This window comes from Syngnathus floridae, chromosome 10 (assembly GCF_059516105.1).
Source record: "Syngnathus floridae isolate MCC-2025c chromosome 10, RoL_Sflo_1.0, whole genome shotgun sequence".
Classification (NCBI taxonomy): domain Eukaryota; kingdom Metazoa; phylum Chordata; class Actinopteri; order Syngnathiformes; family Syngnathidae; genus Syngnathus; species Syngnathus floridae.
Genome location: NC_142422.1, coordinates 5,007,454 through 5,024,664, shown reverse-complemented (window position 1 = coordinate 5,024,664; position 17,211 = coordinate 5,007,454). Strand labels below are relative to the sequence as shown.

Genomic DNA, 17,211 nt, shown 5'->3' with positions numbered 1-17,211 from the left:
TCAAAACGCCGCAAATCCATGAGTAGTTCTGAGCTACCGTTTGTGACGAAGGTGCCGGTCGATGCTTGTTGACGTGATTTATTCCGCTTCTTGGGGTGCCAATAAATGAAAGGTCTGATTGGTTTAGTCTTTGCTGGCAGCTTGGCTACCTGTGACTGGAGGGAAATGAGCAACCGATCCTATGACTAACTCCTGGAAAAGCCCATACATAAGCAGCCTGTCCCCTGGAGCCTGGCCAGAGCTAAAAAGCCCAATTTAGTCCGCACCGACGCTGTTAAATGCTACAGGCTATGACAAGAAGTCATTTTTAAATCCACTTGACCGGCTCAATACGCGCTGGGTGACATCAGTGCTGTGTATTTTTTTTTGCTGAGGCAAGGAAAGTGGGACCTTTTACCTGATATCCTAATTATTTCCAGCCTCACTTCTCTGTTTTATGTGCAGATGTGGGCATTAACTGCTCCTATGATATATATTCTGCCGCCATCATCACATCTTACCTTGGCACTCGCCTTTTATTTTCCTCTCCTTGCTCTTTTATTGTGCACGTCTCAACGCATACTCGGCAGCCTTAGCGCAACACAACAACGTCTTGGACGATGGGTGAAATTTAGGTTAATCATAGGAAGTGACATAGAGGTGTCGCTTCGGGGCGAGTGGCTGAGTGAGCAACTCAATTAAGAGCAAACAGCCTCAGACAGGGACGCCCATGTTCGGCTTGATCTCTCCGGGCTGCAGCGGGGCGGTGAGGGAGGGGGAGATCTCAGCAAAATTTTGCCTCGTGTTTCTCGGCCGGCCTTGGGCGTTCGGGACTGGCACTGGGCTCCTCACAGCCGGCGGCGTGGGTGACCATGTGCTCCACTTACTCAGTCGCAGATGATTCAACGTAACCAAGGGGAAGGGGGAGGCCGCAAGCAGGACATGTGACGCAAAATACAAATGATTCCACTGGAGCTCAGTTCCATAATCAGTCAGTAAAGATTCGGGGAAGGGACGTTTAGGTGCAACCAAACAGGCGTTTATCGACTTTTACCTCGGAGCAGGCACCAAGGCTCGACTGGTGATCAGGGCAACTTGTTGCCAAACAGTTTGCAGGGCCGCAGACCGCCAAGAGGATCAGAATAGAGACCGCTAGCTTTATCAAGGCTAAGAACAAGCTCGCACATCTAAGCGCAATCATTTCCAATAGCAATAACCCGCTCCAAAAAAAAAAAAAAAAAAAAAACCTGACGCCTCTGGCAAAGCTCTCCTATTAAATTGTTGAACTCGAAAATAGGTGCCTTGATTAAAACTGAAAAAAATATACGCTCTGGAAGATTAAAAGCTATAAAAATGTGTTTGGTTATTCATCTCTCTGTCAGTGAAGTGTTAATTGCAAACTAAAAAAAAAAGCAAAGCAAATATTTATTTGCAATGGTTTTGTTGTTGTTGCTTTTTTTTACCAGTTCATTAGCATACATGTTTGAGTAGCAACAGCATGGCGCTTCGGGGCACACACACACATGCACACACGAGAGTGAGTAACAAGCAAAGTTGGCAACATTCAGCTGTCAGCATACACATGGAGATGGTCGGGCATGAGAGGAGAACACAAGCTCTACTGCATCTTCATTATGACTAATAAGAGTACAACTTCCACCAGAGCAGCATGCCCTCACAATTACACACAAAATATGGTGTGTGGTAATGGGATCTGGCACATGACTGTATTTCTTTTCCATGCAACAAGAAAAGAGACATCTATTGGCATAAGTTGTGACAATTCTCTTGCCTTGAAACATATTTTTCTACTCAACATCCGCAATCATTTTTGTTTGACATTGAAAGTGTATTTATTAATTTATTCAGTGCCGCTGATGGTTATAGACGTCAAAGATATTAATTGGGTTGGCAGTGAATGAGTTAAAAGAGAAAAGTCTTTCTAGAGGTCATGTGACATAAATCAGATTTTTTTTTTTTACGGCAATCTGTTTTGGCCTTAACTGTTATTTTGTCAAGGCAAACTTAAAATTCATAATGTGTGTTGTTTAGAAATATTTGAATTGATTATGGAGAGCTCATACGGTCTTGTGGGTCTTACTCAGAATTCTTGGCTATAACTTTAATTAACTTGGTAATTTACTTGATATTAACAAACAAGCCTGCTCGTGCATACCATTACCTATATACTATTTATACACGTGTAATGGAAATGAAGACACAATTGTTCCATATTCCTGCACAGCAGTAATTAGAGCATATGAAAATGAAAGTTAAAGAAAAAACATACCTGTATTGCAATTTTTTTTTAATTGCATATTCTATTCAACTATATTCCCTTGACATGTTGGTTAACGGGTTGAATTCACTTATGAGTGTAATCAAGAAAGTTGTGATGATTTTGTTGTTGTTTTAAACCAATGTGAAATAATTAATTGCTCAGGTGTTTAAAAAAATCACAATGCTTGTGAACAAGCAAAGGAGAATGCATATGCAAAATCTGAATCTGTAACAATATGGGTAGTATATATTTATACATATATATATGTATATATATATATATATATATATATATATATGTATATATATATATATGCAAATTACATTTTTTTTCCCAAAATGTGACTAGCTTGGTGAACTTCTATTGGAATCTCAAAAGTATATTTATTAGGTACACCTGCTCAATCTACTGGATTTCGGAATTTCCAAATAATTACGATATGCCGCAATGCACATATGTCTTCTTTTTCCATCCTATCGTTTAGATTAAGCTACTACTGTTTTGGTGCAATGTCTCTTCCTGTCTAAGTACCTGTGTAGTGACATAAAACTGAGATTACACCTTGTGTGCAGAATATACCCCCTGCAAAAATATCAGGCAGGGCCTTATTGATTTTCCCGGGCCAGAAAAGCTAAACACACAACAGTAGCCTGTGGTTGAAGACCCCATTATCAGTCTTGGTTTTGTCATAAATGGTTATTCTCTAACTCCACCTTCTAATAACGACACATATCTGAAACATTTTGAATGATAAGACAGTGGATACAAATTTATGTAATTTCCAATCACGTAGGCTCAGAGTGACAGCTTCTTTTTGAGTGAATAGCAAATGTGCTGTCCAGCGTCACCTCTGACTGAGTGCAGGAGGAGACGGCATGTTGACCCGCCGTCTCTCGGCAAGGATAATGAGCTTTATTGCTCACAACAGCAATAGCGTGGGCAGCCGAGGTCACCTCATAATAACCTCTCATCCTTTTAACAAAAAGCAACAAGGCCTTCAAATTTTTTTTCTTAAATCTTACCGCCATCTGAGCAATCCAAGTGAAAATAACTACGAACCAAATATGCAAAGAGCCTGAAGCGCGATCGAGAGCATCAGTGAACAATAAGAAAGGCAACACCAGCTGACATTTTCAGGTCAGCGTCACTTCGCTCTTCATCTCCGGCTTTGTCTCAGCTAGTTTTGATTAGCCGCGGTGGATTGCAAGGGCCCACGTTCAAAACTGCTCGTCGGCCCAGCTAATTAGGAGCGACAAACAAAGCAAAAAAAAAAAAATCAACAACACTGGCCTCTATGCAGTCTTTTGAAGGAACTGAGCAGTACAAACGTGTCAGTGCCAACTAGCTTCCCCACACTCCAACCCCGTCGGGTTGTGGTTCCTTTGAGTCGGTGGACAAGGAGGAGGTGGACAGTGCCATCAAACACATGTCATCTTCCTCGATTGGGCAGGGAACAGAGGTGACCCAGGGTACTGTACTGTTTGTGTGTGCGTCATGAGCTGATGGGAGCAGATAAGAGGGAGACGGAGAAGACAGCCACCCACCGCAGGCCTGTCAAACATGAACACTGGGGACATCAGTGCTGAACTTCTGCAAGCCGTTACTATCCTGTGTATAACCTGTACTGTGTTTCCCAAAAACTCCAAAGTTTCCTTCAATTGATCAAATATTTATTTGATATGCAAATTATAGTCCATTAAAGTAGGCTCACTGTTCATAAGTGATGATTTAAACTATTTAAATCGTATAACATGAGAGGATCTTGTTACTGGTGTGGTGATTGTTTTATGAAGTAAAAACAGATTTGTGCAAATATCTTACCTTGATTAAATGCTAAAAATGATCCGTTCGTTATCATAAATATTCTTGAGAGGTAAGACAGAGGATTTGGACAATTTTAATATGATGAGTTAGGGTTACCTGATTCCTAAAATATTGACGATTATTTTGATAATTGATTATTTGTCGATTAATCGATTAATTTTTGCAGCTCTATACAGCACTCTAGTAAAATGATTATTTTTAGATTATGCCACAGACCGAATTAGTGAAAGACGCTTACTGAAGTTCAGCTACATTTTTTTTTTTAATCTGACAAATACGTTATTACTGTAACTTCTATTACAATTCCAAAACAAATCCGTCATCGATTTATTTTTCTTTTAGTGTGCTGCGAACCCAAGACAGGGACGAGAACAGCTTTCCCATGTCGCACAAATATTTAATTTCAGTTAGATGTTCATCATTAATGATAACAGTAATCCAACGTGTTGATGTTTGACCTCTGACATTTGAAGGCATACATTTCCACAAAGTTTGGTTCTCTAATTACATTCTTGGCCCTCAAACTGTCCACACAAGAAACTTTGTGCCCTCTGTATATAATATTGAGAATTAAGCGCCCCTCATTCTCACCTCACGATTTGTTGTAAACATTTATGTAGCCTAGTGAAAAGAATTGTGACCGCTGGGTGCAGATATACCGCATCCATACAACGCTCGCTGTAATTATTTGGACAGTAACATCAGCCGCAACAGAAAAATCAATCTGTTATCCTAAAACATGTGTGATTATTGACAAGAGTCCATATTTATTTTTTACCACCTACCCTGTTATACTACAACTTAAGTTGGCTTCGTAGTTTTTGGGTGGATTTGGAATGATGCAGTACAAACATTGCACCTTGATAACATTTTTTTTTTTTAGTGAGTTGGTTTTTGTGGAAAAAAAATGAACTTCTTGTACTTAATTTGGGTTTCTGGTTTTTGTTTGCTTCAAACCCATTGATGGTGGAAAATGTATGATAAAAAAAAAAAAAAAAAAAATATTTTGCAACAATGCAAATATAATAATAATAATAATATCTAAAAGATATTGCAATCTGCATATGAGCATAAACTAACCTGGGAAAGAATGACTTAAAAAGTATTTTTAGTCATTAAAACAAAACTCAAACCACAAAGGCATTCTGGAGAGCACAGACCTCAGCCAAGTTGCAAGACTGTTTGTCTGCATATTAACACACAAGGTTGCTCGTAAATAACCGCTTAAAACAAATATCTGTTCACAAAATGAAATGTAAGTGCAAGTCTATTCATCAAGAAAAATAATATGAAGCTGTTCTGCCAAGGGGAATTATGAAATAAGCAAACACTATTTGCAACAAAAGCCAATTAAGATACCACAAATGCAAATGTGGAGTGAAAATATCATCCAATTAAACACCAATGTTTCTAGTGCATTTTTGAGGCAAGTTTCCCAAAAAAAGCCAAATCACCCCCAAAATCGAATCCCAGCACCACTATTTTTTTTTTTTGACAGCAGAAACAAGAGAACATACATGCCCTCCAAAAACAATTTAATGGGTTCTTGCTGTGCACACGCAGCAACTATCCACAAAGTTACATGGAAGTCACCAGTGCAGTTTTTGCATAATCCTGCTGACTAACACACAATCCAACCAAGTAATGGGTGACAACAATACCTTTCACCGTCACGCTTTTAATTAAAACCTAACTTGTATAATCTACCTAACTGCAAATCTGTCATAATGTGGTTATCCATCCAATCAGTTTCCACCGTAATTTTTTTTTTAGGGTCACAGGTGAGCTATCTTTTGCAAGATATATACAGCATGGCTACTGTAAAAACAAAACAAACACACTCGGGTGCACACCCAAGGCCAATTTCTTGTCTTCAATTAACCTAACATGCATGTTTTCTCGGCGCAAAATTGCAGTACCTAGAGAAAAGCCACACGAGTGCAATGCTAATATGTTTATCGTTATGAATCTCCATTGGAACGTGACCTTGTTTGGGTTCATGTAAAATACTATTTACATGGCAGCGTCTGACTGCAGGTGTTGCTTTAATTGAGTTAATATTGGACTCTTGCTATCCATGTAAACATAGTCAGCCAAGCATCAAGGGAAGCGCAACTCATTGGCCCAGCAGAAGCTAAATAGCTCTCGGCGAGGCATGATTTCATTGAGGCTTTAATAGAAGTGCTAATGGCTGCTGACAGACACGCTCACACCCTGCCCACCACGCTGTGTCTTATTGTTTTCCCCAACCAAGCTCTGACTTTACCCCAGAGTGATTTCATCTGACCTTTATCGGAGTTCAATCTACACGAACCCGTATAGCACAGGTGTCAAACTCAAGTCCCGGGGGCCAGATTCGGCCCGCCACATCATTTTATGTAGCCCGCGAAGACAAATTGTGCATCGAATTCGTGTGTCATGACTAAAATTGCAAATTGTCTTCACCTATAATAATTTTTTTTAAATATTTGCCCAGCTTTTACTCGTCTGATTTGAAAACAAGTTATTTGTGAGTTTGTTTTGTAGATTTTACTGTATATATTATGAGGATCTCATACATTTATTTGGGTTGACAGTCATAATAAGCTATGACTACAATGCAGCTTGTGAAAAAAATGACTTTGACACCCCCACCGTATAGGATTAATGAGGATCGCAGAATCAGATGAATTTGTGTGGTGTACTTTCCAACGTAATCCACAGGGTATATACATCTATCTGTTATCTCTGCACCAAGTGTGTTTTAAAATGTTCAACCACACTCGCTTTCAGTCACGAACTGTTATGTTTCGCGTCATCCGCGGAAGAACGCAACCAATCATTCCATGCGTCCGTATGTACACAAACACGCTACCAAACACGGACATGCGGTGTCACGCACACCCGTATGAAAGTGTTTGTTTATATCGCTCGTACCCTGTTTGAGCCGCAGCTTGGCCAGCCAACCATAATATTTGCCATGTGGCAGTCACAACACATTTGCTGGGCCCAGGTCTGCGCACATTGAGTTAACAGGTTTCAGCTGCAGTGAGGGCATGTCAACCCAAGAGCGCACTAATCAATCATATTTCACTTCAAGCATGCATGGGCTCAACCGCAGACTAGCATTATCCCTCCCTCCCACTTTACACTTCCTCCTCCGCCTTAGCGTTTGTGTTTGTCTCCTGAGCACAAAGTGCGGCAAAACCTTAATGAAGCCAACAGGCTCCTCACATGGAGAATAATGAGCAGGTTTCGGTTGAGAGGGAACCACAATTTCTACTTTCCATTAAGGCACTTGGGTTACAATAATGAATAGTACCGTCGGGATGTGTGTTAAATATACCGTGATTAAAAGGTCAACCCAGCTCAAGAGTTGCATATTTAGACCTAGAGATGCGTGGTTTGTATTATTGATGACTTGATGCTAAAAGGTTCTTCCGACGTAAAGAATGTTGGGAAAGCTAGCTAAATTAAGTTCATGTAAACATTTTCCGTCTTTCATCTGGTCAGGATAAATGACCGTATCTCCCCCGCCCTGCAGAAGCCCTAAGGGCAACATCTTCACTGATATCAATCAGCGAGCAGTCAAGATTTCAAGTGATCGTCTATCAGCGGAACTAATCTATTTCGTTCTTTGAAAGGGCCCCTTTTTTCAATTTAAATAGTGCGTCTACCTAATTTGACCAAGACCCGCTTCAATACAGGGCGAATTATGTGGAACGGTTGTACCCTTCAGGCAGGTATGTCGCCCCCCCCCCCCCCCCCCCCCCGTTTCGCAAATGGGCTCCAGATTTAAAAGTCACTTGGGATGAACGTTGGAGCCTAAGCATGAAATAATAAAACTAATATTTACAAAAGGTCCCCCCCCCCCTCAACCCCTCTTGTCTTTTTTTCCCCACTCAGGTCTGATAATGCTCTCATTCAGGTAATCCGTGCACTTTAGAAAACACAAGATAATGAAGTGGCAGGGCTAATTGGGCAACGTTATTCCACAAGTGAGTGTGGCAAGGGCAACATCAACTAGTTTTCAATAAGTGCTTTCCAAAAAACACTTCGAGTCATTGTGACGATTTGACCTTCCTGAGCAAGCAGCAGGGAACGTACGCCGTACTTGACGATGTGATGGAAGCAGGGAAGAAAATACAATCAGGATGTAGTGGAAGGAAGTGAGAAACTAAGAATAGATGTAGGATGATGATGTAGACCAACAAATACGCAGGCTAGCTGCTCTAAATCGGGTCTTATTAGAAAATGAGTTCATTATTTACTCAGCCCTGCTAGATGGATGTGCAAATGTTGGATTGTATTTGGATTTTTGCTGTTTAACAGAAGATCAACTTTTACAACTTAAGTAAGAGACAGAAAATTCAGCGCTGATGGGACTTTACAATAAAAAATCTCATTTTGAGTTTACAGTCTCAAGATAACATTTTCCAGTTAGCCCAATTTAACTGCAACACAACAATATATATAAAATGTATATCACACAATGTTCCGCCTGCTTCACAGGGCGAGGTCAGGAAGACTCACAGGAAGTGTGCAAATCACAGCTCCTTTTCAAATCAAAACAACCTTTTCCTTTTCCTCATCCTCAAACACAAGCTGTTCGGCTGCCCCTGTCTCCCAAGATGTCCCAAGTAACAGATGCTTTTCCTGAGCCTCTTGACAAGAGATGAGGGAATGAGGCTACAGAAGCCACTCTGCCAGATGTGACTAAACAAACTCTTGTTTGCTGATGATACATATCTTGAAAACCGAGCAGTTACGTTCTTATTAGGATCTGAAGCGATCTAAGTAGCCGCAAGATGCTAATTCTGGTTTAAAGTGGAATAGAGCGAGCAGACGGCTTATTTTGAGGGACATAACGGGATATGTTGACCCCGCAAAAGACAGCTGAGATACACTAGTAGATCTTTCTCCCTGTCGTTAGCCTGAACAGAAGGGAGCATTGTATGGTTGTCTTCTTTGGGTGGCAGCTGGGTGAGCAAAGTACACGTACGCAATTTTGAACAAGTACAAGCAAACTCTTCTAATTTTGCAAATGAGGTCCACGAGGCACCACAGTGGGAGGTCGATTATTCAGGCGATGTGTTTTTTTTCTTCTTCCTGCCCTTCACAAATGCATTTTCTTTCCCAAAGAGAACCGACAAAACGAGATCCAGAAGAAAGATGAGCAGCGGGTATCGACGACAACAAGGAGGTCTAATGGATTCGTTCCACTTTATGGTTGGGCTCCAATTTCGGAAAAGCAGCACGGAAGATGACCGCAAATGTGAGTGCTTATGATAATCAGGAGAAAAGTATGATACATATTAATGGTTACACTGAAAGGAATGTGGTATTGATTTAGAATATGTGGGTATTATCTTGCAGGCTTTTTAGCTGTATGCTATATTCTGTATCTATCTTTGCGGTACTTGCGGAGGTACGTTGACTAAGCGTGCCAAAGCCATTCCAGATGTTACATTTGACATCATGTCATCTCTACTTAGTCGAGCTGAGGAGCAAGTCTATTTGGATCTAATGCCCTTCAAACAAGGCGGTTATTTGGAAGGATATTTGGCAGCATCAGTACACTTTGATCCCCCCACCGTTGACCTTTTATAAACCCAACATGACGTGTACCTTTTGAGCGTAGACAATTTGACAAATAAGTGATGACCGTTCACATTTTTAATTTAGTAGCCGGATGAAATATTAATCACAAAACCTTGATTTATATTTGAAAAAGAAGTCCCATCGTTACCATCCTCGGTCTTCCTCTCTGTCATCCATCTCTTTGGCTTGCTCTGCTGATCTTTAACAACCCCCCCACCCCTCCTTCCTGGCCCATAACTAATCCTTATGCCTCTCACATAAACTGCAGGTCTGGCACTATGCTGCCCAGTCACATGACATAAAGAGTGTGAGAGTGGCGCCAGACAACGCTCTCCTGTTTCTGCCTCTCATTTGGGATTTCCTCCATTGTATTTTACTGTCATTCCATAGTCAGCATAAGAAGCCCTGAAAGGTAGATAACTATTAATAGAGTTTGCAGAGCGCTGCAGTCATATGGATGGCCCGGGCAGTGCTGTGACTAAGTAGAACTGATGTCTCCAGTGACAAGTGCTCGTGTTGCTGTCATCCAGGACGTGCACACGCTCTGCATATATTACTGAGTGCTGCCCTGCACGGCCCACCCACCCCTTACCAAGCCCCTGTTTTTGGATGGCACCACAGCTGTCCCAAAGTGAATCCCAAATGAGAGGATCTGTCAGGGTTTGTTTGCCGCCGGCCTTGATTTGATGCTATTACCGCTTAGATGGAGAGATGGGCTCAGGCTGTCGGAGATGAGAGCTGCTGGTGGACACTCGCCTCGGGCCTGGCCTGGTGCTAGCGAAAACACTTTTTGAACAAACAGAGAGCTGAAATCAATTTGTTTGTTGTTGAAGGGGGTTGCGGATCTGTGCTGGAGAACAACCCTGATTCTTCAGCGTGCTCTGTGTTTGCTTTACGGGAGCTGTCCTCCCTGAAGGCAGATGTTCTTCATTCATATTTCTCACACACAGATGTGTATGTAAATAAGACATGATTTCTGCTTCTGGGTGGCTGACTCTCAAAGCATAAGAATCAATTTCCATTTGGCTCCTTTTGAACTTTAAAAGGGACATATTGCATTTTTCACGGACAAAGAGTTGGGTCTCTGACCTATCGAATGTGAAATTAAACAACTGGGAAAACGTAAATCTTGCATTTGCAAATTGCCTATTTCTCAAAGTGTGTTTGTGAGTTTTTCTGCACATCTGCCCTGATGTTACATAGCAAGGGGGCTCATTTGCATAATAACCGCCGCAATGCTTTGTTGCAACATCACCTGTCCAATATACTTTTGTCAACCATGTACGGGTACCATGAGCCGGTTTTGAAAGTACAGAATACTTTTTGTGTAGCCTATACTATAAGTATGACAGGATTGTGGCCACAAAGCATGTTAGCTGTGGCCTCTTCACTACCTGAACCAGATTGGAAAATATTCCCCGCTGTCACTCTTCTGGTGTGGGCGCTTTTTTTTTTTTTTACTGTATCACCAGAAGCAAGTCTTTCTTCTCTGTAGCAACCATCAGCTGTACTGACAGCTGACCCAATGCGGAGGTGTGCAGGCAAGTCAACCAGAACAATAACAAAACTGGAGTCAGAGAGAAAGAGGGGGAGGGGAGAACAGACCCTAATAATGGCCAGGCCGTGGCTTGACATGCTATGAAAAGCGACAGTGGACGAGTCATTCATTATTTATATCAGTGCAGAGCTGCATCAGATCACGGCACGAAACAAGCAGCCAGTCAGTCGTGGGCCGGCCATGTGATTGAAAGTGAACTGTGTGATGGGAGGAAGATGTGAAGGAAGATGGGGTCCCATTTGGACTTTCCACCTGAGACCGTGTCCCTAAGGTCAATTTTGAAGCCACTTGGTATCATATATCATATATTCAATATAATAATATTTAAAAGACCTTCTCGTCTGCGAGCTTAATGCTAACACAAAGCAATAGTCATTATGAATTTTTAAACAATTGCTATTTAGTGCAGCAACACATACTAAGAGAACATAAAGATAAATCCATGTTGCCTGTACGGTTTATGTGCTGTCCTGGAAAAAAAATCAATTAAAAATAGCAGCTCAAAATTCTGCAGTTTAATGGCAGCGCCAACAATGAACTCCGATATAACGACGATTCATTGTAGTTGGTGTGAGACATTTTATACAAGAAATCAGCACTCAACTGAGACATTCATCAGTAAGTGGCAGAATCGCTGATCCGCGGTGGCTAATCTATAGGTATGGATTAGCCGAGGTGTTCAATACTTTTGTTCAGTCGACTGGATCGCCATCATCGCCGCAGATATTTATCTTAGCAGAGTGAGTGAGTGAACGCGTTTGGAACGTGACGGGCTCCATCAGGGCATTTCTGGCACACTGGAACGTGCATGACATCAGGAACAGATGTTGCACATGGCGAGGCCCATCAAGGGACAACAATTCTGCATCAGCGCATGAATATTTTAGTCAGCTTACTGCTGTACTTATCAGCAAAGACACAGCTCGCCTTGCCGTGGAACTAGTCAATCAGAGTTTACATTCTGGGTAGGGCTGTAATTACTACTTGAATGAGTGACGCCAAAGTGTCCTCATGAGAATGTTGGAGAAAATTAGACAAACATTAAAGTACTACATCTAGAACGGAATGTCAATCTAGTAACAACACACTCCACACATGAAACATGTTAAAATGTTTGTATCAAAAATTTGATTTTTTTCTGGAGGGGGTATTAAAAATTTATATTTTGCCGTCATTGTAGAACGCTCCGGGTTTCGGTTCTTTTTTTTTTTTTTTAATCCATCTAAATTCAAAGGGACTTTTAAGGTCCTACTCTTTTTTTGCGTCTCAGTATACATGCATGCTCTGAGAATCAATTTATAGACCAAAGTGTGTCCTCTACTATAAATGGTGCTTTCAACCTCTTAGTATTAGGCTTTTATGGGCCTATTGGACTTTTTTTTTTTTCCGGTTGACCTATTAGATCCCACACACCCCATAATAGGTAAACAATCTGGCTCAGGGCAAACTGCAATAACGACACACAGTGATTTTTTTGACGGTGTGGCACCAGGACATTTAATATGTGCAGGATAATTTATTTCCACTGCAAGTAAGGTTGCATACTCCTCGGTGTTCTCTTAAGTAGGATAACTTGTATATATGCTGTGATAAACAGAGAGACGTGTATATAAATATTTCAGAAGTAAAATTTCAGTCAGACTAACGCAATAATTCTATTTCTTCAAATGTCGTAAACAGTTTTGACTGTTGAAGTGCTTGCACACGCTCCAATAATATCGTTGCAGTCTGCCCCTGGTATAAACACACGCAACGGGCACAGTAGGATCTACTGTGAAGTCGGCCTCCTGGTCCGTTCCATATCGCCAGAGGAGTTTAGCGGCTACATTCCTGTAATCCACACGTCGTTCCGAGCGCCGCTTGAACCAAAAGCCTCCACCTCTCCTTGACCCCTGAGGAAAAGAATCCCTCCACTCCATCCCCTGGGAGACTTTCATTACAGACGAAAACAGAATCCATGGGTGGGCAGAGTCACATCCTGATATTAGGGCAGAGGACATGGATTTGATATGAGGCTGAAAATATTCCTATGGACTTACAGAGTGAACCGCCGGCCCAGGTTGAGCTTTAATGGCCCTCCTCTGCTCGTCAATCACACGTGGAGAAAATGCACAATTGCAGATTTCAAGGCAGGGGTTGACGTCATATTAGTGGAACGGAGGGAGAGAGCGAGTGGTTTTGAATTGCGAGGGGGATAGCACCTCCAGGAAAAAAAGGTGTATATGTCTGCGTGAGTTACGAGCTCGTAGCAGCGCTTAGAGTTACGGGTGACACGGATCCGCTCAACATTCAATATCACAATTACAGTAAAAGCCGGTGTAATCTTTCTCATATGGGCAGCAGTATAAACCCCGGGGACCCAAAATGGACTCGCAGGGTGCACGTGTCCATCAATCTTGCAGGTTACAGTTTGAATAGAACCATACGGTGAGGAATTTACGATATACAGTCGTTCTAAAGTTCATGAGATGCATTTTTGACAGGCACCTGGAGAGAGGTGATTCTTTGTCTTGCATGCCTGAACATGTGTGATCTGGTTCGGAGTGGTGTGCGACACAAATATACAGCAGTGAGTTGAGTTGAATTCCCCCTTGAGGAATTGTAATGAGGTCGCTGATGGTGTACCCTCGCAATCTTGTCGACCCCCCTATTATGACCATTTTAAAACCAAAAATCTGAAAAATAGACAATTAGTTTCAAGGAATATTGATTAATTGTGATATAAAGGTCTTTTTCAAAAATGATCATTAATTGTTTTTTGAGGAAAGTTTATGTGTGCTTGATATTGATGACTATTCAAAACTCAAAAATTTGTACTGGGATTGTTCTGAAAAGTGGTATCGATTTTTATTTAATTCATATGTATCATACATAAAACTAAAGTGTTAATTATAGAAAAAAGGGGTTTTAAAAAACGTTTTCTACACATTAAATACAAATATATAAAAAGTTAAATACAACTGAACTGCCATTGGGCAGGTATTCCTTTGCCAACCATTAGAGGGCGCCTGTGTAGCACTAGACTCACTGTTCTAGAAGACAGGAAAAATATGTGCGAAGGCTTTTTCTTTTCTCATCAAAAGCACAGTTCATTGTCCAGAATGTAAAGAATGCGTCCAGCTATGCGTGTTATGATTGAAAGTCATGCCGAATGCGCCCACCCAGCTCAAGGTTTTCAAACCAAACAAAACACATTCCTCGACTTGTGGCTCATTTTGTTTACTCATGAAAGAAAAATGTCTTCTTTACCTCACCAAGATAACAAGGTTGATTTATTCAGTTTCATATTCGTGGGAAGCAAACACACGGCTACCCTCCACCTAATAACACCAAGGAGTTTGAGTTTAAAGCCCAGCGTGACGGACATCATCTCTTTTAATTGACCCAGGGTCATCATAATATTTTGTTAAATTATTCTCATTTCCTTATGAATCCCATTTCCATATATTTCCGCCTCATGCCTTATTTATTACCTCCTTACGATTACCATGCAGATGACACCCAAACTGTCACTCCTTTCTCTCACTGAACAGTTTAGTAAATATCAAAGCCTATCTATTATTAATAACCCCACTGCTGAAAATCCCCTTTTTATTCATCAATTATTCACACAGTCAAAAGCTCGGGGAATATGGGCGCCCTCCATTGGATGCGGCGGCGGTGGCCAGCGTAATTAAGACTCACATCGGTGTGTATCATTTCCACCGTCCATCTGTGTGACATCATCCACGTCAATGCAATGCTGACAGACTCCACACAATGGCTGCGGCTTTTACGAGCACAGCACAACTGGTGGAGGCACCCCGTTGCTTTTTACAGCTCACCCAGCATCCCCGCACCCGTCATCCAGTCAATCATTGATGGATTCACACACAAACACTAGACCCTACACACACACACGAATCGTTTCAATCTCCTACCTCCGAGCACCGACATGCGAACTGTGTGGCTTTGTGATGTTTGTAAAAATAGCATAATAGTGTGGATTCCTGCTCAAACACACATGCAGCACTCGTCCATGTGCTCCCTCGCACTAACCTCAGTTGGCTTCCCGGCTGTGCAAGCTGTTTCTTCCATCAACATGTGTTTACTAGCAGGGGACCCTTATGTTTGCATTAGTGAGAGGCAATAAACAGAAAAAGGGCAGCCTTGGGGTCTTAAACCTACTGGATTTTTTTTTTTTTGAAATGCTAATCATGATGTGGATTGCCCAAAAGGTGATAATTCGCCCCCCCCAAAAAAAGACCACAGAGGGTGTCCACTTTGATGAAATTTTCACACTCTTGTGGCGTTTTCACCACCTGGTTGTGTTAACTGGCTGCATGTGTGTTGCCTGTCTGTGCGAATTGGGGGGGATGTGTCAACGCTAAATAAAGGTTGCCTTTCTGCTCCAAAACACACAAGTGAAAGATTATTGAAGGAAATGACTGCCAGGCCTATTATTTTTGGTTAATCAATAGATCTTTGAATAACTATGAAGCAGATGAAAGGGTGCATCTATTAACAGCCACGGGCGCATTGTTTTCATCTCTCACTAAAAGGCTTTCGCTTTTGTTGGAATATGATAACGATTCTTTTCTCTTTGTAAGAACCCGACACATGACAACGGGCTCAGTTGAGATCAAACTGCTCTTGGAATAAGGTCCATTTTGCATCCATGTGCAAAAAAAATATTACTAAAAAAATAGTGAGTGGGTGAATAAATAAATAAATAAATAAATAAATAAATAAATAAATAAATAAATAAATAAATAAATAAATAACATCATTTTAATTGGTGTTGAGATGGAATTGAATGTAATGTTTGGTAGCCACAGATTCAATTCTGAGCTGAACTTTTGTTCTCCAAGTAAAAAAACAAACAAACAAAAAAAACAATCGAAGTAACTTACACTGAAAAAATGACCAAATAAAAACGGGTAATGTAGAAAAAATGTCAAAAGAAATGATGTCATGACAGCAACAGTTTGATACTGGAACAGATTATTCCCATTCTACTACAGTCCAAAGGGAAAATATAGTTTGGAATCTGAACTGTACTATCAAAAGTTTTGATGTTGTCATTTATAACATCATCTCAAGTGCAAGAGGTGTTTCTAATAATTCTGCAAAGGAAGACAAGAGCCATCTCTGAATATGATCCAGTGCTGTTCGACACCACTGCAAACTACAACAACCGTAAATTAAATTTCCCAATTGAGGGATTAGTACAATAAATTGAGTTCAATTAAAGAGCATTATTATCTTTGTAAAGGCAGCATTCGGAGATCCCGTTCTTGCCTCTGGCATAATCCCATTAGAGTTGTTGTGATGCGAAAAACTATTTTCATCAGGAAAGATAGATGCTCTTTGTATGATTGCACTTAGAGTTATGTGGTTGACGGTTTGAATCCAAATTTGGTCCAACATTACTTTGTGGAGTTTGTTAGTTGTCTATAAATTGTCGATGAGTGATGATAGAAAATGGCTGGATGGAAATAAAGGATTGGATTAATTGATTGACTGAATGGTGGATGAGTGGTGACATTGTGACTGGTTTGAAGTTGCTGGTTTGAGAATTTAAATGCGGAAAGAAGACAAAATGTCGTCTTTTAACATCAATGGTGAGAAGTGATAAAGTATAAATACTTTGTTATTGGGTTTCTTTTTTTTCCCCAAGTATTGTGACCTTTTACGTTACCTCCCTACTGTATTTGAAAACAGATATTCGTCAATGGCTATTGATTGATTGATGATAAACAGGAAACACAGTGACGTGGGAGTTAGGGTTAGGGTTAGGGTTTATCACTGCTGTAAGAAAGAGGAGAATTATTTTCTGTGCAGAGGCATTTTTCCCCCATTTTGCCGAGTCATCGAAAACCGTCTGATAGTAAAACTTAATATCCTTTCACATTTAATTCCCAGCATTGAATCAGTGCTTGTGAGACTTTCTTTGCACGTCTATCTGCAGCTACACGTTACTTAACGTCAGTATTTGCCACCTCTGATT

At 41.0% G+C, this 17,211-nt stretch overlaps 1 protein-coding gene across 1 annotated transcript in view; it reads left to right on the top strand.

Moving 5' to 3' along the window:
- The window catches only part of kirrel2 (kirre like nephrin family adhesion molecule 2), a 129,931-nt gene that overhangs the window by 80,547 nt on the left and 32,173 nt on the right, over nt 1-17,211 (top strand). The window contains exon 4 of the mRNA XM_088388035.1: nt 9,206-9,338. Within this exon, the coding sequence (XP_088244161.1) occupies nt 9,236-9,338 (103 nt within the window). The 5' untranslated portion in view covers nt 9,206-9,235. The remainder of the gene's footprint in view (nt 1-9,205; nt 9,339-17,211) is intronic.